Source organism: Magallana gigas, chromosome 9 (genome assembly GCF_963853765.1).
Source record: "Magallana gigas chromosome 9, xbMagGiga1.1, whole genome shotgun sequence".
Taxonomy (NCBI): Eukaryota; Metazoa; Mollusca; class Bivalvia; order Ostreida; family Ostreidae; genus Magallana; species Magallana gigas.
In genome coordinates this window covers 7,482,180-7,510,067 of record NC_088861.1, presented here as the reverse complement: position 1 = coordinate 7,510,067, position 27,888 = coordinate 7,482,180, and the positions used below count along the sequence as shown (strand labels likewise).

Here is a 27,888-nt window from a genome sequence, read left to right as displayed (position 1 = left end):
TGTATTTCGGATTTGAAGATCCGAAAATTTTCAAATCTTGAAATTAAAAAAATGAAATCTTGCATAAACTTTGAACTTAAAGAAGAAAAAAAAAGTATTCAAAGAGATATAATAAGCAAGGAAAAACCGTAAGTTTTCAGGCCCAATTTTTTTTAGACAAATTAAATGCAGAAAGATAATTAAAGATTTTTCTTTATTCTGTCCTATTAAAGCTTTAGTTTATATAAGGTACAAAGTTAGTCAAATGTGTGTGTTTCATTCAGGTTAATCCCGCCCTAGATCTGCATATTGTCAGTCCTGACCCATCCACAGAACAAAGTGTTATTCTGTGGACGAAAGAGAATGTTGACGATGAACAATTTGAAAGAGCTGCATCAATGGTAAGTTGTAATGCATGTAAATTGGTCTGCTATTAAAAAGAACAAAGACTCTCAAAGTTAACCAAGATGGTTTTCTATTTGCTCTAGGGTCTAAAAATCATCCATAAGTCCTCTGTGTTACTTTAATTGACAGGTTAAATCTTCAAACTATTGACACCATTAAGAAGCTGTCATATTTACTCACTCTTGTTCCATTATTATCAGAACTATGATGATTGAGGAAAAGGACCCTTTCATGTTTTTTAAAGCTATATAAGATCTGTATCTTTCTATTTATTGACTTTGACAACATTGACCTCAGCCTTTATACTGTATATCTACGGTCCCTTACTTACCAGTAAGAGTTATGAGATTTTGTCAACATATTGCGTTTGGCTGTGTTTTTCTATATTTAGCCTTTTTGGAGGAATATTGCCTCTGCTAAATCAAGTATATTGCCAGTTGTCAAACATATATATATAAATAAAAAGGTACCTACAGAATTGCACTAAATCAGATTCATGCTAATCTAATATAAAATAAAAAAAACTTACCATTTTCGGCCAAATATTGTGAATGCTAGATACAAAATGTTTGCCATATTATCTTCTACTGTTGAGTTGATTAAATAAACATGTGCGTTTAATCTTTCAGATTGATGAGGTTTTAGAGAGGGTTGAGATGAGTGTGAAAGGATCAAGACCAGAGCAGCCAAGGTAGGATATCTTTTGAATTGTAAGCAGTCATCCTGCATATACCGGTAGTCATTGTCCAACAGTGTGTGTCTTGTATTGTATAGTTTTCTTATAACATATCCCTTCAGAGTTATCTCCCTTGTCCACCATCTTGTTGGTCAATTAGCCAGGCCAAGAACTCTAGTTCAATAAGCAGCAAATATCAAATGTGTAGGGTAGATGTGTACAGGAGAAAACCCAAACAATATTACAATTGAAAATTAAAGCAGGCTTCAAACTTACGATATATATCTAAGATATCTACTTGCCAATGCATGAAAACAGCGTTTTCTACATCATAATGCCCAGAATGACAATTTTAGCTGAAATTGGTTGAATAATAATAATCAAAGCAGTTTGACACTCAACAAGTCTGATGACAGGATGTACATGTAAGTCCTAGCTGCTAGAGTTGCTTAACTGAAAACTATCTTTTGTGAACACTAGGTGTTAATACATCTCCAGTAATTAATTTCCCTTTAGCAATGTGGGTCCCCTAAAATTAAACCTCATTGAATTCTCTCCCCTGTCACAATCTTGGAGCATATATGTCATATTTTTAAAAGATAAAATGCCTCAATATTCAACAAGAACATGTATTATTGGTTTATTTTTTACCATTAACATGTAAGTATTTATCTAATAGCGTAGACATAGGATGAATTATTGGCAAAAGAAGTCCATTTTAAATGCCCTGCTTCAAATGCCTTGCGGTAAAGAAGCAGTATAAAGGCTTCTTAATACATTCAATAAATTTCGGTTAAATTTACATTTAAGATGATGTATACATGAATTACATGTACATGTACTATTTCCGTTTCAATCCACTTGATAATCTATTTATATTCATGATTTTAAAGACAGTTTTATCTTTTTCTTGTAGAATGAGTGACTTCAAAACCATGACATTTGAATTTGAAAATCCAAGAGAAAGAGTCATACGTTTTTTCATTGGTGCAAATGGTGTGAATATTAATAAAGTTAAGGACGAGTTACGCATGGTAAGTGTTGAAAATATGCATGTTTTTTTTGGGGGGGGGGGGCCACCAAAAAATTTAATAATAAAACATTGCATACAAAATAAAGCAAATTGATAGCTGTACCAAATATATAGTAAAGTAAAACAGTTTCTCAGAGAGTTTTTTACTATATTCATGGTAATAACGGTTTCATTAATTTGGGGCTCAGTGAATAAATATTAAAATTTGATTGAAATACTTTGAATATATAATGTATTGTATATAATGTAAAATTTAATGCACAAATAAAGATATTTAAAATGCATTTCAGTTTGTATATTATAACCTTAATTACAGCTAGAAGAACGCATTGCCAACTTAATTTTTTCCTCATTTTAAGTGTCACTTAAATATAATATGATGCCATTGCAATCATGTTTTTACTATTTTTTATATTTTTTTTGGATAAATTTCTCAACGATGATTACTGTTACAACATTACGCCAGGTCCAGACTGTGTGTGTGTGGGGGGGGGGGGGGATATGATAAATAAACATGTACTGTTTAGTTTTATCCATACATGTACATTTCACTCAGTCCTATTATCTTTAAAGTCAAAAATGCTTCTACAAATACTCATGATTGTACATTTTTATATTTGTAATACATATATTCTCTATAGGTATATCATGAATTGGATTTTGACTTTGCTTTAGCCAGGAATTGCTGTTACAGTAGTATTATATATAGCATTGGTGCATTTAGCATTTTTAAAAATGATATGATAAATAAACATGTGCTGTTTAGTTTTATCCATACATGTACATTTCACTCAGTCCTATTATCTTTAAAGTCAAAAATGCTTGTACAAATACTCATGATTGTACATTTTTATATTTGTAATACATATATTCTCTATAGGTATATCATGAATTGGATTTTGACTTTGCTTTAGCCAGGAATTGCTGTTACAGTAGTATTATATATAGCATTGGTGCATTTAGCATTTTTAAAAAGCGTTTTTAATAGAAAATTGTGGAACTGCATTACTGACTACTGGTGGACACAACACTTCCATGTTGTGACATATTGTTCATTGAAATAAACAATAAAACCAAGAGTAATTATATATTAAGTAGATTTTTCCCCAATATTAATTGTCACCTAACAGTGTAGTGCAGTGGGTTAGAGGGTTTACTACAAATCTGTAAGTCATGAGTTTGAATCCCACTGGGGGGGTTGCAAATTTTCACCTCTCCTAATATTTTTAAAAGATATTTTTTTGCTTAAATATTTTAATATTTGAAAATTCTAAACCGGTGAAAGTATTTCAATTAAGAAATGAAGATAATAATTTTTCTATTGATCGACGTATCAAAGAAAAAATTGACCGGAAAACTTCATCAATGCGCGTAGCGCATTGATGAAAAAGTTTTCCGGTCAATTTTTTCTTTGATACGTCGATCAATAGAAAAATTATTATCTTCATTTCTTATCATTTAATAAAACATTTTCAAATAGAAAAATGTGAAGTGTCATTGATCAAAAATGTAAATAATGTATATGAAGCGGCGCGTATGAATACAAAACAACAACAGCAACAGTATTCAAAATGGATTCGCCTTCAGCTGATGCAGAGCTATTGTGCTGAATTTAATGGATTAAACACAAATAGTGAGTTAAAATCTGAACCGGCTGAATTGAAAACGAAAGGAAAATACATGCGATAGCTTGTGATATTATTCACTGTGCAGAAAAACTCGTAATAAAACAAGTTTTCATATGAGATCGCTGGAATATGCAACTGGACATAACAATCCAAGGAAAGGCAATCGTGGACGAAAATAGCTGATATGTCGACAAAGAATAGTATGTATAAGCGACTCTTGTAAACGTGGGGTAGCCAGTGATGTACTTAAATGGTATATCTGCCGTTTGGAATGCGCCGAAGGAGTTGATGCAATAGGCCTACTCATAGCTTTTCTTTACGACGCTTATTCTGATGACCGATCATTTACGTGTGTAAATTAAAAAATTATCGTTACCAAATTTGAACAGCAGTGTTACCGTGAAAGTTTATAGGCCTATATGTTCGTTATAATATTCCTGGAAAAGGAACAGCCAGCCTCGCTGTAAATGTTGATTGATCTCAAGCAGACGAAATCGTGAGAAGACGCTTAATTTTCTATTTCGTGAATCAAACAATGTGTTTTGTTTATTTTTGAAGGTTAAACTTTCAAGTTTTTATATTCACAAGGTTGCATTTTGTTTGCTGACAATAAAACACACACAACTTTACATTTTGTTGACGGTGTTTATCTTGGAAATTCCCGTTCTATAAATAGTGTTAGATCAGAACAGTTGAGAAAAGTAGATCCGGCAAAAATTTTATTAACCCCTTCACGGTAACTGCGGTACTGCTCTTTTGCAGGGCAAAATGACATAGTTTGGTAAAATATGACGTAACGTCAATTGTTTCATTTACGTCATTTAATTATCTACCAACTGAAATTTCGGCAAAGTATATCAATTTGCCCTGCAAGATAGCAGTACTGCAGTTATCGTGAAGGGGTCTATTGATGCAGGTATCAAAGAAATTTTTCAACCAATCAGAAGCGTCGATATCTCATCAAACGAATAAATATTAAATGATTTATGATGTACTTTAATTTCTTCCCATTTATAATGACAGATGTCCCATACCACCATGATATTAACGATCGCTATTGTGCAGTATGGAATGATAACTCTTCTAAATCTGTGTGTCAATTAATCTATTTCAGATTAATCCTGGATTCGGAATTAGAGTTCAAAAAGACATGACGATTCAATTCATTTATCCAAACGATGCTGACGAACACCATCTTAGTTTGGCTGAGGCCTTGGTAAGCTACTATATGTATATGTATATTGTAGTGTTGGCTCATTTAGGCACTGGATTGATGAATAAACAATTCTGCATTGTATACAATTCTTGAAACATTGATGCCATGAAAGCTTCAATCTCTTTTTTTTTTTATAGCTTTTTACCATATTCATTAATGTCATAAAAGCACAAATTTTTAAAGCATTAACATAATGTTAATTTTAGAAAAAACAACACTTAAAGCAATATGAGCTGCAATTTTCATGCTGAAATTTTTTTTTACGAAAATGTTATTTTCTACTAAAATGACAAAAAATATCATGATTTTTTAACTTTTGTTAGCCTTATTTTTGTGGGAGAATTATTGTCGTCCTGTACAAAAATTGAACTGCTATATATTCCTCCGAAGATAAATCTTTCTTCTGACAAAAATGAATGAATTTTTCAAATCTTATTTATCATAAAAGTTTAAGTTACATACATACTTAGCATACTGGCAGGTTTTTTCAGCAAAATAAAATTCGAATAAATACAGCTCATATTGCTTTAAGAAAATTATAACATCACACCAACTACAGCATGAAATTAAAAGCTAGCTAGCTGCAACAAGTTCATGTGCACCTGCAATGGACTCGGCCATGTTAACATTGTTTTAAACCACTGCTTTGCATCCACATCCAAGCTCTCTCGTACCCATTGACAGAGAGAACTGGTGTGAATCATAAGTGGGCTACCCACAATGCCTTATTGATTTTATCGAGTTTTATTGCAAAATTCACACATTTTCATCAAAGTAAATATAAATGTATCAAATACAATTTCTGGAGTAAAAAAAATATTTGTTGCATTTGCCTATAGTCAAACTTTTGTAAGGACTAAACTTTTACGTATGTATAATTTTAAAATCATGAAACACTAGTATTTGTCGGAAGTTTCTATCATATCAACTTTAAAATTCATCAAAGACTATGATGTTCTTATTTTATTCAGGTGACAAAGAGTATGAATGAGATTGAGAAGGGAACAGGCCTATCTGCTCGCAGACGGTAAGCAAATTTTTAGAATACTGTATACAGTAAAACTCGTTTAGTACGAACACGGATATTGCAAATTCACAGATATAGCGAAGTAATCTATGATCCCCAGCTATGTAAATTTAATGAATTTCTTATACGGTTATAACGAATTACGGTTATAACGAATTACGGTTATAACGAAGTAATTTCTTAGGTCCCAGTGACTTCGTTATAACAGAGTTTTGCTGTACATGGAAATATTCGCCCCCATTTTATTTTCGCCCGTTACGCCCTCAATGTCAGCAGGTGAATTTAATTCCAATTTCTCAGATTATCTCTCTTTAAACATATCTGTGTCTGGGCGAATTCCAGATGAGGCGAAACTGTTTATATTAACATTCTTCTACATATTGTATCAAATAATGTTTTTCCATTAAATTCTGTGATGTTTAAATGCCTCTAAATGCAACACCTATTCACTGTGTTTGAATTTACATAAGTAGTTCTCAAACAGTGATTTCTATGTTATCGGTGATAAAATATATTTTATAAATGTTGTCAAAACACCATGTTTTACAATTATTCAACAAAAAAGTTGACTTCATTATTAAAAACAAAATTCTAAGAGTTATTTTTCATGGATTATATTTTCATGCTTGTCGATCACATCTCAACAGTCTATTAGATAACCAGTTTAAACCAGTTTTATAAACAGCTGTTCTTGCTGTTACTAATTTACTCTCTCCGTTATATGCAATTTATATTGATTTATTTAAGTGAGTAATTGATTTCATCAGTAAGGGAATGTAAATATAAGCATTAAATGATTTATTTTTGACGTCGTCGTGTCAATAACTGCCGTCAGGTGAGAAGACAAGCTATCATAACACGCTAACGCGCGAAAATTACATGGAGTGAAAATAACAGTCAGTTTCATCACCCTGAAAACAATCACCCTGAAAACATACAAATGTAATACATATAGTACATGTACTCATTAGATATTACAGATTACTACTGTAATGAGTGAAAATGGTTCCTTTCTGGCATTTTAAATACTAGCTGTTGCCGCCAATTTGATTGCTTAATTGAAGTGTTCTAACTCCCAACTCCCTTTTTTAATGTTCATCAAAATTTGTAGGAAAAAAATTTTACCAGTAGAAGTAAATTTTTATTTTACTTGAACTGGAAGCATCCTCAAGTATTGCAGATTCAATGTTGTTCTAATCATTATTTCCAGGTTTCCAGGGTTGAGCCATAATTGAGGGGGGGGGGATGAATTTTTACATACTAGGAATAAATAGAGAAAAATCTTCTACTCACTCAACTATTTGGCAAGAAAAGCTGATCAAAACTTTGCACAAAAGGGCATCCTTGGGTAGTGGACGTGTAGATTCAAAAGTTTTTACAAGTCATGATCCTCGGCATAGGATATATAAGGCCACAATGTTGGTTGAATTTCTACATAGGAATAAATGGAGAAAAATGGTTAAAAATATTCTTCTCAAAATGCATAAGCTACAAAAAAAGGTTTGATAATTAACATAAGAATATGTTAGGGCAAATTTTCATTTGCATAATGACCTCCAGACCTCTTATTAAAAACAAGATCTTTTTTACTGAATTGTCAAGGTATTTTGTATGATGATTTATCCACCTTGGTATATTCTTTTTTAGGACAGGAAATTTATTGATGGATCGTGACATGATTGGTCACTTGGTCGGCCCTGATAACAGCAATATCAATAAGCTGAGAGCCAAAATACAAAAGGTAAGTTATGATTTACTTTATAAATATAGTTTATTCCCACTTAACCAACATTCTGAAAATGTTAAAAATGCTAAAAATGTCATTTGTTGAAAGGTGTATTTGAAAGGTGTATGGTAATAAAAACCTAACACTTGACGTGATATTTTTGCAGGTTGATCCAAGTGCCGAAATATTTGCAGATCCAATCAGAGGAGATGTAAAACTTTACGGTACAGAACAAAGCTTTGAGACTATTGAATCATTGGTAAGTGCAGGCGACTTGTACATAATCGTGTGACAGTATGCAGTATGCGTCAGTCAGATCATGTATCATTTCGAAATTATGAACATTTTTTTCCTCTTACTTTTGACTTTGCTACATATAGAAGCAAGAACACTACCCAGTAATTCATATTTAAAATACAAATTTTTACTGATGATAATACCACAGAAGTTAATGGAACCATAAATGGAAAAGTAAATAAGTATATACGTGTATTCACCTTAGGTTAAACTTCAACTAAATGATGTGGATAAAGAGCCTCTTTTCGTTATTCATATTTTTATGTTCTGTAAAAGACTATCATGTTTTTCGTGTCTAACATGCTATGTATTTCTATTGGCAATTTTTAACCCCGCCCATATTTTCATGCTGTTGACCTTTGATTTTGATGTTGACATCAAACTAATTTTCACTTGACCAAAAGTTTGCTTCCGAGGGACCATTTCAAAATGTTTAAAAACCACATTATGTATTTCATTCTCTTTTAGGTCTACAAAGAAGTGGACAACATAAGGTAGGTTTTTAGTGATTTAAAGATTTAATTTAATTTGATTTCCACCTAATATAATTATGTATATAATATGTTATACATGTTTAAGATAACTTTGGGTTGTTAATTAATACTTTTTGAACCCTGAAGCAGTTTATGGTATAAAAAAACATAAACCAACCCAAGTTATGCTATGCTCGTATAACACAGATAGATATTAAATTTCTTTTTTATAACTGATTTTTTTTTTTCGCTACCATGTTCAGAAAATAAGACACATTATTTTTAAAATGTGATTTGTGTAAAATTTAACTGTAACATTAAGCAAATTTGTCATGATAGTATTTGTACTTATAAACATGTTTGTTGATATCAGTGATGGAAATTCATTGTTTGAACTATCTGTAACTTCAATGTGGAATCCTGTTGCCATGTTTAAAATTTTAAATCATGCGGAAACTCAATTTTATATGGGTGACTAAATGCATGGGGGGGGGGGGGGGGGGATTTTGCTTACACTTAAAATTTGTAACACCAATCAAATTTTCCCAACAGTGAATTAAATTTACCATAAGTTTGAAAACTTTAAGTGTTGAAAATTATTAAAATTTGCATTTTGTTTTTCCTTCTTTGTAGAAAATCCCAGCTCATTGAACCAGTAATGAGAGATGAATTTGAAGGCCTGGACCAACTGCTTAATTTTAATGTATACAAACTTATTAATAAGCATATTTCATGGCTATTTAAAAAAGACCATAAACTAAAAATAGACTTGTATAAAAAAAATTATATTTTTGACTTATGATTAGCTTGCATTGTAAATAATGAAAACTAATCACTTCGTAAAATATTTAAGGCATACAAGCCAAACCAAAATTTCATTTATTTTAAAGTACATGTATATTCAAAAGTTATATTGAAGTTTTCTATTAAAATTGGTTTGCATGGAAAATGTTTAGTAAATATACTTTAATGGCCTTCATTTAGGTCAATGATGAGCAGTTTTGATTATAAACACATGTATTAATTAATTTTATTTGTTCACTTTGATAGAAAGTTTGTCACAATATGGCAGTGTCCCATATCATGTTAAATCACATTCCAATGTCAACTGTCCACTGAGTTGTATTTCTGACCACTTAAAACTCTGATTAATCTATATTCTGATGGTATGTATAATGGTGTGTATAATGGTTGATTGTTTATTTCTTCTAGGACCCAATGTCTACCACCACGTAAGTTAATGAAAATATTTAGCAATTACAGTTTGAATGATTTTAAAAAATATTCTTTGCTGTAAATTCCTTATTTTATGCAAGTACATGCATGTACTTATTTCTGTGATTCAATCGTTTTATATAAAATTGCTGGAACTTAAAATCGCTAATGCCGAATATTTGATTATAGTTTCATTTACTTTTGATGTGTTCAAAAATTAAAAGCAATTAAGATTTCAAAATTCGTGAGAAGTGCTTCTCATGATTTTACTCGGATAATGATTCCTCGCATATAATTAGGTATTTGCAGAATTTAATTTTGAACGAATTGAAACATAAATGTCTTGGTAAGATTAATTTAGACAGAATATGGTCCAATTGCACTCATTAGATAAAAATTGGAATTTTTCTTTCTTTCTTTCTTTAATGTATGAAAAATTTTTTTTCCTGAGATCAAAGATCAAGATCAAATGATCGGATATTACCATGGTATCGCTGTCTGTATTGTTGTACCTCTGTCTTCAATTTTAACTTTTCTCCTAACATTCAAATTTTTGCTTTGCAAATGCAGAGGCTTAAAGATCTTAAAGGTTATAAAGCATGTTCATAAGATCTACTGCAATCCAACATGACATGCTGGAAGGGGTTTACTTTTGGGATGAGAAATGAATGTCTTCATGCATGGTACAAATTGCATTTGACCAGATTGTTTGGCCGTTTTATGATGTAGGCAAAATGCAATAATGCAGAGTTCAGTTTGTGTAAAAATTATAGATTGAAGTGAAGACCAGTATTTCTAGTTTTAAAACAAAAGTGCATTACAGGTTAAACTGCAATAAAATAATGTGTGAATTTTTTTTAATTGAATTAATGTCCATTTTAGTCAGCAGCCTATCTAGGAGTAGTGTTTTTTGAAGCAGTGGTTATATTAATGAAATATATGCACAGTGTATATGGTACATGTAATTATGGTGACCCAAGTTCTGCAGTTAACATTTAGAAGAAAGATGAAGAATGTTGTGAGTTTCTAAAAATGTCCATTCCATCGTTACCAATCAATGTCAAAATGTTGTAATTTTCAGCCAAAGTCATGTAGAGGAAATCAAACTGACAGAGAGAATGAGAGACATTTTGCTGGATTCCAAAACTATGAAGTTGAAGGAAATTCAGCATCTTCTCATCAAGGTAAAGGCATTTTTAAGAGGGTTTGTTAATTGTTTTGTTGATATGATATCTGAATCACCAGTATGTTTGATTGCTCGACAGTCGTCAAACTTCAAACACTGCTTGCTCATAACATGTAGATGGGTCATGAATTTTATGCATTGCCAAGAAGATTTACTAAGGTTTGTCGAACATTGTTTAAATTGACCAATGTGTTTCAAGAGCATTTGCTAGAAGATTTACTAACATTTGTCAAACATTGTTTGACCAGTGTGTTTCAAGAGCATTTGCATGATGATTATCAAACTTCAAACTGTTGATGCTTGTCACACGAGGATGAATCTTTTTCAATATTTTCTGATCAAGGTCAGTTAGTTTACCTGGTTTACTGATGTATCAAATAAAATGATTTCCCAGTTGTAAGCTTACATTTTATAAACATTTCTTAATCTGTTTGTGTGCAAAACTGGTATCAGATAAAGTCTGAGATTTATCAGTCATAATGAAAATTTAAAAGGTCATCAGTATAGTTAACAGTTCATTTGTTGGTCAATCATCAGAGTTGGGTTGGACAGAAGATTGAACATGGTAATAAGATAGAACTGTAAAGCTAAACTACCGGTAAACTTTATTTGTGATGCCTTTATTACGCTATCGTTAATTCATAAGATAGTTTGTCTTGACAAATGTCGAGAACAAACAATTAGATTTATTTTATAATATTTACAATATTATAGTTGTTTACATCTAGATTAATTATTATAAGGTAAATAATTTTTTCTCCTAACATTAGAGGCTTAGAATAAATTGAGTAAGAATTTCAAGCCCTTTTAAAAAGTAAATGATGAGAGTTTTTGCATTGATTAAAAATTCATGCAGAGATTATCCTGTTCAGATTAGAGAGGGTTCAAGACAGATCTTGGAGATTGTTTTTAGCAATACTTGTACTTCATTTTATGTATTTGCTTTAAGAGAGGAAAAGAAGCTACAATTCAAGAGACACAGCAGTCCTTACGATTGCACGCATCCACAAAAGAGGATCTAGAGGAAATTTCTGCAATGGTAATATAGATTTGACCGATTTCTTTTTGTTTTGAGATGACACTTTTCTTCCATGAAACATTGATTTTCTGTCTTTAAGGTACCTCACTACACCCAGACTTATACTTTTTAAGATACTACATCACAAGATGGCGATTTAAATGTTTTGTTAAACTGTTTATATCGTTCCATTGGGTTGTATATCGTGGTAGCTCAGTGGCTAAAGTATTGGGCTTCTGAACCGCAGATCATGAGTTCGAATCTGCCTGGAGCTTTTGTTCATGTTAACTGAATCAAATTTTTAAAAATGTAATTTTTCAACTGTATGAGGAAACTATACAGAAGGAAGCACTAAATACATGTATATTGGAGAAGGGGGTTGTGTTTTTGGAGGCTTGTTTTTTTTACTTTTATAAATAATAAGTGTGAAGTGCAATAATTCGTTTTCGTGGAAAATAGAGATACTTATCTATCTTTAATGCTTTATATCTTTTCAGATACATGAAGCAGTGACCAATGAAAGGTAAAAATTTTTTACAAGGGTCTAACGATCAATATGGTAACATATTAAACATGTATCAAAAAAGATCAATATTTTTTCCTTCATATTTTAAATGTACCAGGTAATTGTTTCAATGAACAGTGTTCAAATGTTATGTTCAAGCTTAGTACAGAAGCTTGTATCCACGTTTTGATTAATAAAATCTGCATATCTGGTTTTAATTGTTACATGTACTAGTACCTACATATGTAAGTAATGAAAAGTTCTAAGTACAGAATCTTATTAACGTTCAATGGCTATGAAATATCATAACATTGGGATCATTTTAAGAGAAAAAATTGATAGCAAAGATACATGTGGGTTTCACATGTTGACAAATGGACTCAACACCATCCAGGAAGTTGCATCATATGTATTTTTTTTTAAAAATTAAAACTTTTCTGTAATCCAATGTGACAGTTCTACTAAATGTGTGACATTAAGTGTTACAATTCAGTGTGACAATTCTATTAATTAAAAGTAATAATTTCCCTAGAAAATGATCTATATAATTATATAAATGTTTCGATTGGCTATTTTCTTTGTGGAAGACCTTTAAGCATTGATCACTCGTTGTATATTTTCTATCCAATTAGCGGCAAATTCACAAAGGTTGTAAAAATCACTCCAGGTATTTGGATGGCTCTCATGGAAGGGAAAGGTCAAGAATTGCAGGACAAGGTAAGGATATTCAAACAATGAAATGCTTTCTTTAATGCAGGATATGATGGTAGCTACATTGCAGAAAAAATACATGACCCGTGTTTTTTCTACATGAGTTACTAAATAATTGTTAATGTTTCATTCTTGCTTTTCTAAATTAGTTTTAAATTTGAAACTTCTCTTTTTTTAAATTTCATGAATTTGATTTCTAAATTACAGTATGGGACGAGACTGTTAACATCTAAACTAAATTCAGCAGACACTGATAATCTAGAAATTGTGTATGAGAATCCCAAACAACTGGAACTGGTGACATCAGAGGTGAGTTTGGCCGTGAAATCTGAAAAATTGAGGATTTTGTTGGTCCTCCCTACCCACAAATTAACATTCTAGACAAATTACCGTATGTGACACAGTCTTCGTTCTTAACAGGTTCAGGTTAATCTTTGAAATTGCACTGCCACAAAGCTTTCATAAAGATTTGACAATCTACAAAAACTAAATGCTTCCACTATTAACTGTACACCAATTTTTATTTACGATGACTTTATTTCACAATTTACCAAAGATTGTCTGGTTCACAGGACTAATTTTTGTGGTCAAAATGTAGATTATCCCTAAAAACTATAAACCAGAGAAATTTTAGGACTAGTTTGCAGCGAGAAATATTTGCAATGACAGGGCTATCATGAAGTTACCTTGCATAATTTTCTTGCACACAATAAAAGTACATGTATTCTGTAGTAGTGTATATGCATGCAGATCTGGCCAATTTGCAGTGAATATAAATGGCAGCCAGCTGCAACGTTTTAAATGGCATTGTAACTATATGAAGTCTACTGATCACTAAAAGAAGGATCAGGGACTGAAAAATGAGTCAGACATAGCTTTAGGTTGAGAAACTTGAAAATTTTAAGTTATTTTATTCAATATTTGTATTGAATGTATGTCTTTTTTGTCCAGGTCAAGGGACTGCATAATCCAAATGTGTAAGTATCTACATGTATAGTTTCAATTTTTATTATCATGGAATAAGTACATGTACTGCTACACTGATTTGGTAAAATAATGTTCCCAAGTTTGGGTGATCTCCTCTCAAGGTTGTCAGTCAGTGCAGCAGCTTTGTAGACCTGGATAATGAATTTATTTCATAATTATGCAACTTGTTAAACTGTTAATTTATTTCAATAGATGCATCATGTTTCTACAAATAAATAATTACAAATATTATGGAATTAAATAATTTCATAACCACAATTAATTTAAAGATCATCGATTTAGAATTGCTCAATGTAGCTCAATGTGAAATTTTTTCATTGATGTTCAAATGAATTGGGCAACAGGTGTAGCCTATATGAAAGCATATTGGTATCATTTAACCCTACTCGTGCTTTAACAATGTTGAATGAATTTTTCATTTCTTTAAAGACTTAGTCACCAGGTTTTTGTGCGATCTGAAGAGTACAAACAACTAATGACACACAAGGATGAAGTTCTTAGGGACATTCAGACACAGGTTAATGATTAATTACGAGTGACTCCAGATGTTAATATCAATAGAAAGTCCAAATTTTGGATAATTTATAATGCAAGTATATTAAATTAAACAGGCTAACTCGCTGATCACTTGCCCCCACATTGATATGTAATTCAACAGATTATATTCCTTTAATTTCCACACTTTTAGTTTGGGATACTAGTATTTTGATTTGCCTTCATATTAGTAATTAACCTAAAACAAGCATAAAAAAAAACATCCGTGCAATAAAGCTCAACTTCAGTGATCTTTGATTTCTTTTAAAGGCCCATTGTTTTGTTGACATTGATGATGTTAAAGAAAAACGGGGAGGAAAGGGTGGAGTGGTGACAATACTTGCCAAATCTCGACTAGATCTCGACTCGGCCGTAACGAAGGTAGGTTGACCATATAGTAAGAGCACTGTTGTTGTGTTATTCCTTAGTTTTTGCAGTCTTAACACCTGTCTTTGGCTGTCCAATATCAATAAGCTTAGCATCAGTCTGATTTTACACTTAAAAGGGCTTGATGGTCGTAGCCATTTTTAGACTGTACTGTAGATTCTTTATTTTACGCGAGTTCTTAATTCTGTGATTCAACGGTTTTCCATCAAAGCGTGAGAACAAAAAAATCGCGAATGCTGAAATTTTATCTTATTTTCATGTGGTTTACATATGTCGGAAAATTAAAAGCAAGGTTATAAAATTCGCGAGATGGGCTTCTCACGATTTTACACGGATGATAATTCCTCACGTTTATTTAGGAATTTACAGTATTTATCTCAAATCTGCCGGGCCTTTTATAATTTTTCCCTTTTCATAAACTTTTAAAGATGTATTTGGGTCAAATACATTTTGTATTGTAAAAATTTGAAAATTCTTAAACAGTGAAAGTAATTTGATTATAATGTACTTTTATCCACATGAATATCAACAGGTGTCCCATACTACTTTAATGACACATTGTGCTTCTGAAATTTTTGACATAGTGGAGCTTTAGTACATGCAATAAAAAGTACCAACTACATTTAGGTTCCTCTCCTCCTTCTTGACATCTTGATTTCAGTGGAATCAAATTTTAAAGCACTCAAAATATTTTTACGTACTAGGCAATTCATTAGTCTAGACGATTCGTAGGGAAACAGATTCTACAACACATTGTTTGTTAGAATAATATACTGAAGATTTCTTTAAAATCTGGCTTATATTTTTTTGGGAACATGTACTTTAAATGAAACTTTGATACAAACTTGGTGTTCATGATTTTTTATTTTTGTGATTTGAAGCGAATTGGTTTAGTGGGGGAATTAAGGAATCTACAGTATTAAAATATTCATTATTCATATGTATTTTTGTATTGCATTTTCTTTTTTGTAGATCAATCAGTTTGTAGGATATTCAGTGTAAGTATATCGATCTTGCCCTCATATTCTTGGTTGAAAGTTTTATTATCATTATATTGATTTGTAAATTATCTTATATGCAAAGTTCAAAAGAAGTGCAATGTGTATGCAATTTAAGCTTCTCTTAGAATTATATTCTTGTAGTAATAAAAGTGGGTTTTTTTCTTCATTATTTTAAATGATAGTTTAAATTAATAGTGTAGTGAAAAAACTGGGTTTTCTGGGTGTTGCAAACTTAAAAAAACTGTTGAATAAGAAGTATTAAAAACTATTTATTAGACTGAGGTGACTTTAGATAATCCCTCTACTTATCAGCATTGTTTGCATCCTCCCAAGTCAAGAGTTTCTGATCCGCTCTGCTTCTTACAAATGTAGAGCGGATTGGATCAGGAACTCTTGACTTGGGAAGATGCATTGTTCGTACATATTCAAATTTAAAAAATTGATGAATAAGAAGTATTACACTATTTATCAGAGGTGACATTATAGATAATCCCTCTACTTATCAGCATTGTTTGCATCCTCCCAAGTCAAGAGTTTCTGATCCGCTCTGCTTCTTACAAATGTAGAACGGAGTGTATGGGGAACTCTTGACTTGGGAAGATGCATTGTTCGTATATTTTCTTATTTTATTTTTTTTCTATTCATAGACCAAACATAGAACAGAGATCAAAAAGAGTACCTAAAGGTAAGCAAATTACTGTAAATGTTTTATATTTAGCTTGTACAATATTTGGCAGAATTGGATTTTAAATATGTTAGCGTATATAGATTTGATTGTAATGAGCACATTTCTGAATTGATAAATTTATACATCACATATATATGCATAGCTTTTTGGGATTGATTAAACAGAAGCTGCTCTCTGCCAAAAAGGCATAACAGAATACACAGCCAAATGTGAATTGTGATGTAAATTGTTTCATGGTCTGAAGGCTCCTTGCTTTGGACCATGGATCCGAAACAAATACCCCATTCTTTTCATCCAGCCTTCGGCATATCGGAGTATCAAGTAGCATTATTTCCTGGCTATTATGCTCGGGATCGCCCTTCAAAAAAGCTAAAAACCTACCTGGAAGTGACGTCACATACCGTATAAATAGTGCTCCCACTGTGATAAACACTCATATTTTTTCTGGCGACATCGGGACATGAGCCCTTGTCGGTTATATGGTTATTGCGGTGTTAATAAATTTTCTAAGACGTGGTCTTAGTTGCAAGGTTTGTAAAGCCTTTAAAAACGAATTAAATCTACCAATGACGAAGTCTTGGTTTGAAAGGATTGATAATCCGTGCATTTCGTTTTACACATGGTTCATGTGGTTTTACAACTCAAGTTGTACAATACACGTTGTGTATTTGTTGAATGCACGATTAGAACACGCTGTGTTCAGAATTTTGTCGTGAATATATTTTACCGCAAGTTTTACAGTACACGTTGTGTATTGGTTGATGGTACGTTTATAAAACACGTTGTGTTCAGAAATTTGACTACTATAAAAAATTTTTACATCGCAAGTTGAATAATATACACGCTGTGTATATATATATATTAAATAGTACAGTACAATTAGAACACGCTGTGTTCAGATTTCTTATGGTTTTATTGATCTCAATATCAGGGATATAAATGAGACAAGAGATGGAATTTCTCTTAACTGCTGACTGATACTGGAGATAATTGGTTTACGACCTATAATTTACAAAATGTAGTGATCATAGTAAAATGACCAAAGGTCTGAAGTTTGAACAAAATAACAGTCAGGTTAATAATACAACTGTACTAAATCATGTAGCGAAAGAAGATGTCAATTTAGAAAATCTGAACAGGCTGATGCAATATTTTACATGAAATTAATGTTGGTTGATGATCATGAAAAAAAAAAAAAATATTCAAGGCATCAGTTTGCACATGATTGAAATAAGTACAACTGATGATATCAGTAATATAATTTGGTGTCATTGAAGACCAAACAAGAAATTGCACAAATGAACTTGAATTTATTTTGCTTCTCAGAGCATTTATACATTGGCTGTAAAATGTTTTAATTCTGGGATGAGAAGCTTACATATACATATGTTTTCTATACCACATAATATATGGTGTTTTCAAGTTATTGTCACAGAAAAGATGATTGTCTACATTACATTTATTTATATTACATTGTACAGTCGAAGTTATACATGTTGTGAAGTTTGGAAGAAAGAAACTTAAAATCTTGGAGAATCATAAATTTTTTGAAAGACGAACTGATTCATAAAATATTAGAGAATTCAATTGATCACTGTTTGGAATGGGTGCAAAAGACAATTTATGCAGTGTTTTGAATCAAATCAATTGTTTGTGCAGTTTTATTCAGATATAAAGTTTGAGTTAAGAGTTATAAAGTTTGACTGAAGTGACAGTGAATGTTGAAAACAGGAGTACCGGTATTGATTAAAAAATTTGAATGAAAGACATATATATGTCTAAGTTAGTAATAGAGAGAAATCAAACAAACATTAGGATACTTGACTTGAAAAGTACTTTTAAAACAAGTTTATGTACCGGTAATATACATGTATTCAGTCAAATAATTAATATGGTTTTACTATTTAATTGTTTTTTGCATCCATAATTATTACAAAAGTCATAAACCTGCACATCATTATATGATTCATGGGAGTGATTTAAGGAACAAAGAACCAAACACTTATTGACTTAGATGATTTGATTTCAGACACCATACATGAATTTATTTTAAGCTAATTTAAATGAAGATCGACATCATGGAAACTAAGGCTTGATAAGTATTGTTATGACAATGTATGACATAAAGAAATGAAGTTGTTTGATACATTGCTGAAATCCTGAGATATAATACAAAAGAAAAGGTTCAGAGTGAAAGAGGATCAATGTGATGAGAATGAAAATCCATAAATAATACAATGTTCACTATAACCCTATTTGTTATAACAATAAACATTAAAACTTATTACCAAAGTATGGTACATGTTCAATTAGATTGAAATGAAAGAGTATGGTATATATTAAAGAAAGAGACTATATGTGACCATCTTTTATTTCTATCCTAAGAATTTGGTGAATTAAATTTTTACCATATGTCATGTAGAATTAGATCAAATATAAAAGCTATATATACTAGCCTGTCTAGATCATGAAATGCAAGCAATTTTATACCAAGACAAATTGTCAATGGAGATCAGTTGTTTTACAACCTGTCTCTTTAGGGAAAATCCAGTGATAAGGATTATAAATGTAAAAATACATCTGTAATAGAATATTGCAATGGAAGAGATATAATTGAATGGTAAATTGGCAATAAACAGTTATAAGTTATTGAATAGAGTATTGAATATACTGAAACATGAGAATATGTTTGATTATATATTTATAGAGACACTGAAATTTGATTTTTTGAGATTCTCTTGATACAAGATGGGTTACATGAGTAACTTTAATTTGGAATTACGATACACTAGCAAGTACCATGTTTACAATGTTCATATTGAGAAAAAGCAAAGAACAAGCTGATTTTCATACATTTATTATATACTTACCATATATGTATTAGTTGATGCATTGGAATGGTTTCCAGTATATGTGAATAATTATTGATTATCTCTTTAGAAATTATCATCATAACTGAAGTCTTCATGAAAAGACAAATGTTACAGTGTATGTATTTACTCGCTAATGGTGTTTAGTATATATGATACTACAAATTTAAAACAGATTTTAGAACGTTTCTGGTAATATTTAGAATTTGAATCGGAAATAAGGCTATGTAGTAGCTGCAACAGAAAATTAAAATGATGGAAAAACTTTTAAATATTAAAGATGATTGAATTTCTTTGCAAAAGATTGAGAAAGTTCTTTTTCTGTATTTTCTAATTGTGTTATATTGATTGAATATATGAATTAACAGGATTTATACTTTCGCTTATTTCATATTATGAAATTTGATTATAATAAGTTATTTCAAGATAGTGATTGTGTTTAATCATATCACTCGATCAAAGGACAAAGATATTATAGTACAATATTTACTATTGAAGAAATGTTTACTCATATTTAGCTGCTGGCATATATGTAAATAATGTTACACTATAACATATCTGATTCATAAATTCCAAGAAAGATTACAGGGAACACATTTGTTCCTCTTTTTGCCAGTGGGTGAATTAATAAAGACTAGGCGAATTACAGTGCCCTACATTGTCTCTCGATGAACAAAGCTTTGTCTGGGCAAGTTTTAATTGGGACAAAACTGTTTACAATCTAAGAAAATAACATGGGGCAAAAATAGTTCTGTTTACAGTTCCCAATTGTTGGTCTTATTGTGATTACATGAATATAGATATATTGACGACCAAAAAATGACATTACAAAGAACTTAATATTAGATTTCATATCTTGTCATAAATTGTTAAACACAAAAAATTAATGTCATAGTACAATGTTCCCACTTTATAGGGAAAAGTTACATATACTCCATGAATATACATGTATATGTAAATACATGTAATAGATTGTTTATTATGATACATATATTAGATTTATGGAAAATGCAATGTGAATTCCATATATTCTTAGAGAAAACAGTACCTAGCTAGATGTTAAAATCTTTATAGGTCATTTATATTAACTTAAATCATATTGAAGATATGATTATCAAATTTAGAAAAGATTGCAAGTTTTGAGATTAGTTTTCTTAAAACTAATTAATTCATGCAGAGTTTGGTTGTACAGTGTATTAATATATCAAAATGGATGTGTTATGAAAGATTAGCATTTTGATTTTTGTATAAATACCGCATACCAGGAAAGTCATAGATATTGATTTAAGAATTTTCAAAGGAAGGAATGTTGATGTTCAAAGACATCAGACAAGATTATACCTGACATCCTTCTGTACACAAGTGAATACTATTGCTTTTACTGATAATATCTAAAGTTTCAAAGAAAACTTAACTTATCCTAATATATAGCTATATGAGCTAGACAAAATAGGACATACATGTATATATAAATATGATTTTAGTTTACAAAAGAATGATTGACATATAGGTAATTCATGAAGAATAAATATTTTTCTGATCAGAGGGTCATTGTACCTTAGTTATGTTGCAAAACTTAATCATACATGAATATGATACAGGTACTTTATATTCAAGGAAGAAAACATTTGTTTTCTACATTACATTGGAAGCTAGAAGATCATACATTTGATTACATTATAGCTGTATTATAAGTGTATATGTACCCTATATACATCAGACAGTAAAATCTGACATTTCAATGAATGCAATTCATTCTTTTTTCTATTAACATCTTACAGACAGAAAATTAGATATAGTTTGGATTTTACAAACAATGTATTTATTTATATCACAGAGAAATGAGGCAGAATGGTTTTAAAACATTATTTTCTGAGAAAATATTAATCATGCAGCCACAATATGGACAATTATTAAAGAAATTGGTGGGGAAAATAATGGGTACATTTGATGTGTTTTGTGGCTAAGATGATCAAGCAATTTTGTGTTTCCACATGATGAAACCAAAGTTTATTTATTAAAATGGTATATGTTTATTTATATCATTGATTGAGAATCTTCTCTATTTGGAAGGATTTTTTATTTATTGTCAAATACTTTGAAGATGCTACTTGATACTCCGATATGCCGAAGGCTGGATGAAAAGAATGTCCCCCTCATCCAAGCATTCCCCCGGATGTGATGGATGAGGGGCATTCTTGGAAGACAGCCTGAGGCTGAGGAGTATCAAGGTTCCCTCCCTGTATGGGTTTTGAGAATTGTTTATCCCACCTCAAATTAAAATACATATTTGACAATAAATCTGCTTTAAAATTATGAGTGTTTATCACAGTGGGAGCACTATTTATACGGTATGTGACGTCACTTCCAGGTAGGTTTTTAGCTTTTTTGAAGGGCGATCCCGAGCATAATAGCCAGGAAATAATGCTACTTGATACTCCTCAGCCTCAGGCTGTCTTCCAAGAATGCCCCTCATCCATCACATCCGGGGGAATGCTTGGATGAGGGGGACATTTTACTACCGCTATGAGGAATAAGAAGATAAATTGAGATCTTCAAGGTTTTATGTCTTTAACATCTTTGAGACAATTTTAAAAGCGAGCAAGTTATTATACATTTATTTCTCAAGGGGAGTTAAAACATGTTAGGAAATACCCAGGGTGGGGTGTTTTTAGTGCTTTCAGTGCACCTGAATACATCTTTGCGTAATAGTTGGCACATACGGTATCAAAAAATAACTTTTATTTCATTGGACAGTTGGGTCAGAATTATGTCTTGTCTTACTGGTTCTCAGTCTGTCTTAGATGTATGCTTTATAGCTTACATATATGCTCAAGTAATGAAATTTCAACCCAAGTAAATGCAAGGGGTACAAACGATGTTTTGATACCACGTACATGTCTGGTAATTTTTGCAATGAACTATTTTTTTTTGCTTTTTTGCAATCACTTTTACATAGCAAAATATTCAAAACTCAGAAATTATTTCTGGTATTGTTTGCTAAGAAACTTTTTAACTCGCAAAAAAAGACTGATGCAAATAAAAAAGAGTCACACATATTCCCCATTTTTCCCAAATTCCGTGACACACGAGGACAATGGATATACGACAAACAGTGTATTAATTTTTGATGCCTTGAGATTAAAGAGTTGTAAAAATTCACTTTTCCCATGAATTTTGGTACATGTATACCTTTGAATATGTTTTAAAAAAGGGACATTTTGCATACCGTCAGTACATATCACATGACTGTCTGCTAGTGGGCTTGCATATACTGTGGAATCATTAGATTTCATGGTGGCTCAATTTTCATGGAATTCGTGGGTACCTCTCATCAACGAATTAATATCCTCCACAAATTAATAAATTATGGTAATAAAGACATATTTCCTCTGTAGGTTTAAGAGAATACACGAAATTACGTCCCCGAGAACCTGTAAAATCTAAGCAATCCACGAAAATTGGCCCCCGGCCCACGAAAATTAATGATTCCACAGTATTTGATCTAAATTGTTACAATGTGATTCTATGTTACACTTATTTGTTTCTGTTTCTTTACAGAAAAGCCCCAAAAATGTGAGTATACTTACTATGATGTTTTTTGGTCACAATTTCATTTAAACAAGATTTGTCTTTGTTATATTATGTTGAACTTCATAGTTATGTGTCTAATAAAGTTAACAAATAGATCTAGAGGACAGTATTCTAAAAATGCTCTAGCAGCCTTTTGTGGTTGTTTCATGAGAATATGGTGCATTATTTTATTTGGCTGTGGTTATTTACTGTGAAGTTGGTGCTTTTCATGTGAAGGTGCACCATCTTCACAGTAAATGGTAGATTCGAAATGAAAACTGAGACATATCCCCACCCCCCAACCCCCACTCCCCAAAAAATGATGGCCTCAGGTCGGATGCAATATTCTTCTAAGGATTTTACTGAGAAAAATCTTCAGAAAAATTCCCCTGTAGCTCTACAATGTTACACTTTGTGTAATTACCGGTACTACAATGAAAGTATTGATCTGTTTTGGGGTTGTTTTTTTTTTAATTGTTGAATCTGGATCTCAATTAGAGTTATCTTCCCTTAACAGATGATCCATGATCTGTAAAATATTGGTAAAGATTAGGATTTTATGTTTTGGTTTTTATCAATAGACTTTCTGGACCATCAAGAATTGGAATACCTCTTCTCTGAAGCCCTGGACAAAAGGGAAATAACTGACACTCAGTTCATCAACATCCCGTGAGTATGGTCCCTAAATTTGATGTTGTCATTCCATCAACATTAATATACTTTACATATCCTTGAAATTGTGATTTTCAGTAAATCCATAATGCCTACTAATTTTAATGAAACACTGACAGAATTTGCAGCCATGCAGTACATTACAATAGAGTAAACTTATGGTAATATACAAAAATCCAAATGGGTTGACAAATTTGTGATTGATATGTACCAGTAATACAAATGTCTCAGTACTTTGGGATTTCACATTAAAGCACAACATTCTTTTAATTAGTATGAAAGTTTCACAATTTTTCTAAAAGAACTCTTTATTGTGATTGATATGCATATAATATCAGTAAACCTTTTAAACTTGGGTAGTAAATTTCAAAAATATTATGTTTTTGTATATGCATAGAAAAATCTAATACATTGGATTCCATTTAGTCTGATATACACTTCAAAATGTCCTCTTTTTTATTTTAGGGAGGATTTCAGTTTTGATACAATGGAGTCATCAAACATTTGGACAAAGGAAGACTTGAAAAAACCCTCACGCCAAGGTAAAAATGGGAGATTCTAATGCTCCAATTACATTCAAATGATTCAATATACATTAATTTCCACACAAGGAGCTGAGTTGTTTATCATATATTTACATTCCCAAATATGTTTCCCTATATGAACCTATAGAATGCGAAAAAGGTTCACTTCTGTGTGAACTTTTCATGCCATCACAATAATAACCACACTTGCTTATCGTTTGACGGTTGCATTATTGTTAAGGTCAAGATCTAGTAAATGAAAGGTGCCTACAGGTTCATAAAATTTAAGATATAAATTCTTTCAATGATGCTTCATAACAATAGCTTTGTTTGGTATGGTGTACCGGGGCTAAAATTTTCGGTAAACGCAATGAAAAATCATGTTTTAAATTGTCATTTTCAATGAAATATGAAGGAACTGAGGAACAAATTTCGGAGTTTTGTCCATTTTTGACTCATAAAATATATCTAGAAGGCCTACAGTCTTCCCAAAAACGGAATTAAACAAGCTCTTGACCTCTTTTTTAAAAAGATGTCAAATAGAATATAGGTATCGGGATTACTTTTCCCATGATTTAACATAGAATGTCAAGAAATTGTTTAATTTAATACATAATTCCTTTAAAGCCGTAAAGTACGGGAAAAAGATTCTTCAAATCAATTATGACGTCATAATGGTTCTAGCACCAAAATGACACTTTGGAATCATTTACTAGATCTTGACCTTAAGTTAAAATCACGGATATGTTAACAATTATGAATGAATTGCCCTTCTCAAACTTAAATACAACAGATAAAGTAATATATAATACGCTGTTTATTTCTCAAATATATTTCATTTCATTTTCCTGATGTTCATTCAGATACGACAGACAACCTTTATTACCAGTTGCTTAGAGAGAGAAAGGAGAATCTGCTCACCAACCGCATACCCTATAACGGCTATGAGGAGATGATTAAACTGACCAATGAGGGGAAGATGTGGCACTATCCTATTGATAACGAACAAGGTACATGCGTAAGAAGGTTAAACTTTCAACATCTATGCAATTTTTGCTTGAGGCTTACAAAAACAAAGTATAGTTTGAGAAAAAAAATCTCATTTATTAAGTAAATGTAGAAAAAACACATTTTCTCTGTCATCGGTTTTTGTACTTGACATATTTAAGTTAAGGTGTATCACAGTTTAATGATGCTTTATAATAAAAAAAAAAAAGCAAAAATAAGATATAATGTTTTAAGTACTTGATCATGTTGCACATCATGTATCAACTGAGTTTATCTGAAATCCTCTTGATTTTTTAATGAAAAAAAAAATAAAAATAAAAATAATCCTGACCAATGGATCTTTTTTAGGAATGGATGAAGAGAAAGCCGTGTCATTTGCAGAACATGTCTTTTTCGATGACATGTTGGAGGATTTCCCCAAGAGTGGCCCCATCAGGAACTACATGGAACAGGTGACGGTGGGTCTATCCCAGAATCCACATTTAACAGTGGAAGAGAAGCGGGAACACGTCGCCTGGTATAAGAACTATTTCCAAGGGAAAGCTGAAACTCTCAAAGACTTCTTTGGCGAGACTGGTGAACTAAAAGATTTTCTGTCAAAGGAAAATTCAAAACAGAAAAAAGAGTCATTAAGTGATTAGATTTATTTTTCAGTTAAATGTTGTTTATGATATATTTCTGAATAGGATTTTGTTAGTGTGTGTTTGTATTTGGAAAGAGAAATGTCAGTATAAGTTAAATTCAGTTTTGAAGGAGATCATTTTTTTCATTGACATTTTATTTTTGTGATATCATGTTTTTACTTTGTGAATTGTATTATATGAAAATATGTTTGTATGTAGATTAAAGACAATGCATATGTTGACAGAAGTTACATTATGATCAATCTATTATTCTATGATCATAAAATCTTGAATAACACGTCCTCATTGGTATGTTTTTGTTTTTACGAGAGAGCACATCTTATATTTGACGTTTTAAACAGGTTAACCGGAGGTGTTTTTTTATAGCACTTAATTTGTGTCAAGTCTGTGTACACTTTCTCAAAATTATCATGTCTAAAAAACATTGTAACAAAACTTCCCGGACTGGTGCACATTCAGGTTTTTTCCACATTTTTTCACGCATGCAAGTTCTAAAAATTGGATAGACTTTCTTCAGGCAGGTATCGGCATGTTTTTCAAAGTGGAGGGGCGCATACTTACCTATAAATCTTGACAAAACAAAGTTTGAAAAAAAATATGCAGGGGAAAACCCCTATCAAAAAAAAAAGCTCAAAAACGGTAACTTCGCCAAGACTCAAATCTTAATTAGATGTAAGGATTAAACTGACATGGTCACGATTTTTGTCAAATTTTATTTTTCATTATTTGATCAACTGAAATTTGAATGTCAGTCTTAGAGATATAAGCAAGGCACAGGGCTTTTAATTCTTTTTATGTAAACAAGGCTCATGTCATGTTTTTGTTTACATTGGTTCAATACACTGTAAAAAGGTTTTTTAAGCTAATTTTTCTACCTGCTTATTCGTTTTGAACATAATAAACAGTTCCTAGTGTTTGTCACATTCATTTTAGGTTTAAACCTGGAATATTCAAAATGTAAATAAAAACATGACGAGCTTTGTTTATATAACAAAGTATCTCACTTATAACTCTACGACTGACACTCAAATTTTTTGTTGACTATGAGAAATGCATTTCTTAAGCATTGTAATCTTATATTAAGATTATTAATTTTCTTTCAGTAATTTTAATTTCATTTCCGTAGCATATATTAGAGGAATATGAGTTTGATTTAAATATGCCTTATACCGTACATACATTATGTACATTCAAATAAAAAAATATATATTTTTCAACAAATGTGGGGGTAACAAATCCCCCCCCCCCCCACACACACACACATTTCTACATGCCTGTGACTCTTGTCCCCAACATTCTTAGCTCCTCCGGTTTTGGTGTACACCAAGCCCAACTGTGTGTAGGGCCTTCTTTTTTTTTTTTTTACAGATTACACTGTAAAATTCAACATGACCAAATATGATCGATGTACTTGTCAAATTGCCAATTCCGTAAGTACTTTGGATTTTACCGAGTCCAGCCCTTGCGAATGTTATTGTCATTTAGGGTGGGTCAATTAAAATGTTTTGTTAAAATGTTTGTATTAAACAATTTAATCGATCATAGCCCAATGGATAAAGCATCGGGCTTGTTAACAGCAGACTCCGAGTTCAAATCTACCTGTTCATGTTTACTGTATTAAGGATTATGTTTACTCAGGGGCGAAAAAAATCCACTAATAGGAACGAAAAACTACGTATTGTTCATTGTAGCCCCATTATTGTGGTGCTATTTTCACTTTCAAATAACTAGGTCAATGACCTACTTTTTCTGCTAGTGACCTCTGAATGTTTTTTGAAAAAAATGTCAAAATTTGTCAGAATTGTCCACCATTTTCAAGGTTTTCTTTATTTTGTTATTGTTAGAAATAAAAAAAACAATTTGTAGGTTGGGAAATGATAAAATATAAATAGCTTTATACTAACT

At 31.4% G+C, this 27,888-nt stretch overlaps 1 protein-coding gene across 1 annotated transcript in view; it reads left to right on the top strand.

Moving 5' to 3' along the window:
* LOC105345300 (protein FAM184A) overlaps positions 1–26,260 on the top strand; it is a 49,654-nt gene extending 23,394 nt beyond the window's left edge. The window contains exons 28-52 of the mRNA XM_011453413.4: positions 264–380; positions 1,014–1,075; positions 1,977–2,094; positions 4,836–4,937; positions 5,909–5,964; positions 7,612–7,705; positions 7,857–7,949; positions 8,456–8,481; positions 9,094–9,163; positions 9,673–9,692; positions 10,757–10,859; positions 11,811–11,900; positions 12,377–12,402; positions 13,017–13,101; positions 13,303–13,404; positions 14,047–14,072; positions 14,512–14,599; positions 14,887–14,997; positions 15,976–16,001; positions 16,652–16,689; positions 23,124–23,138; positions 23,717–23,804; positions 24,273–24,349; positions 25,195–25,341; positions 25,688–26,260. Coding sequence (XP_011451715.3) covers positions 264–380; positions 1,014–1,075; positions 1,977–2,094; positions 4,836–4,937; positions 5,909–5,964; positions 7,612–7,705; positions 7,857–7,949; positions 8,456–8,481; positions 9,094–9,163; positions 9,673–9,692; positions 10,757–10,859; positions 11,811–11,900; positions 12,377–12,402; positions 13,017–13,101; positions 13,303–13,404; positions 14,047–14,072; positions 14,512–14,599; positions 14,887–14,997; positions 15,976–16,001; positions 16,652–16,689; positions 23,124–23,138; positions 23,717–23,804; positions 24,273–24,349; positions 25,195–25,341; positions 25,688–25,980 — 2,073 coding nt within the window. The 3' untranslated portion in view covers positions 25,981–26,260. The remainder of the gene's footprint in view (positions 1–263; positions 381–1,013; positions 1,076–1,976; positions 2,095–4,835; positions 4,938–5,908; positions 5,965–7,611; positions 7,706–7,856; positions 7,950–8,455; positions 8,482–9,093; positions 9,164–9,672; positions 9,693–10,756; positions 10,860–11,810; positions 11,901–12,376; positions 12,403–13,016; positions 13,102–13,302; positions 13,405–14,046; positions 14,073–14,511; positions 14,600–14,886; positions 14,998–15,975; positions 16,002–16,651; positions 16,690–23,123; positions 23,139–23,716; positions 23,805–24,272; positions 24,350–25,194; positions 25,342–25,687) is intronic.
* Positions 26,261–27,888: the final 1,628 nt, after the last annotated feature.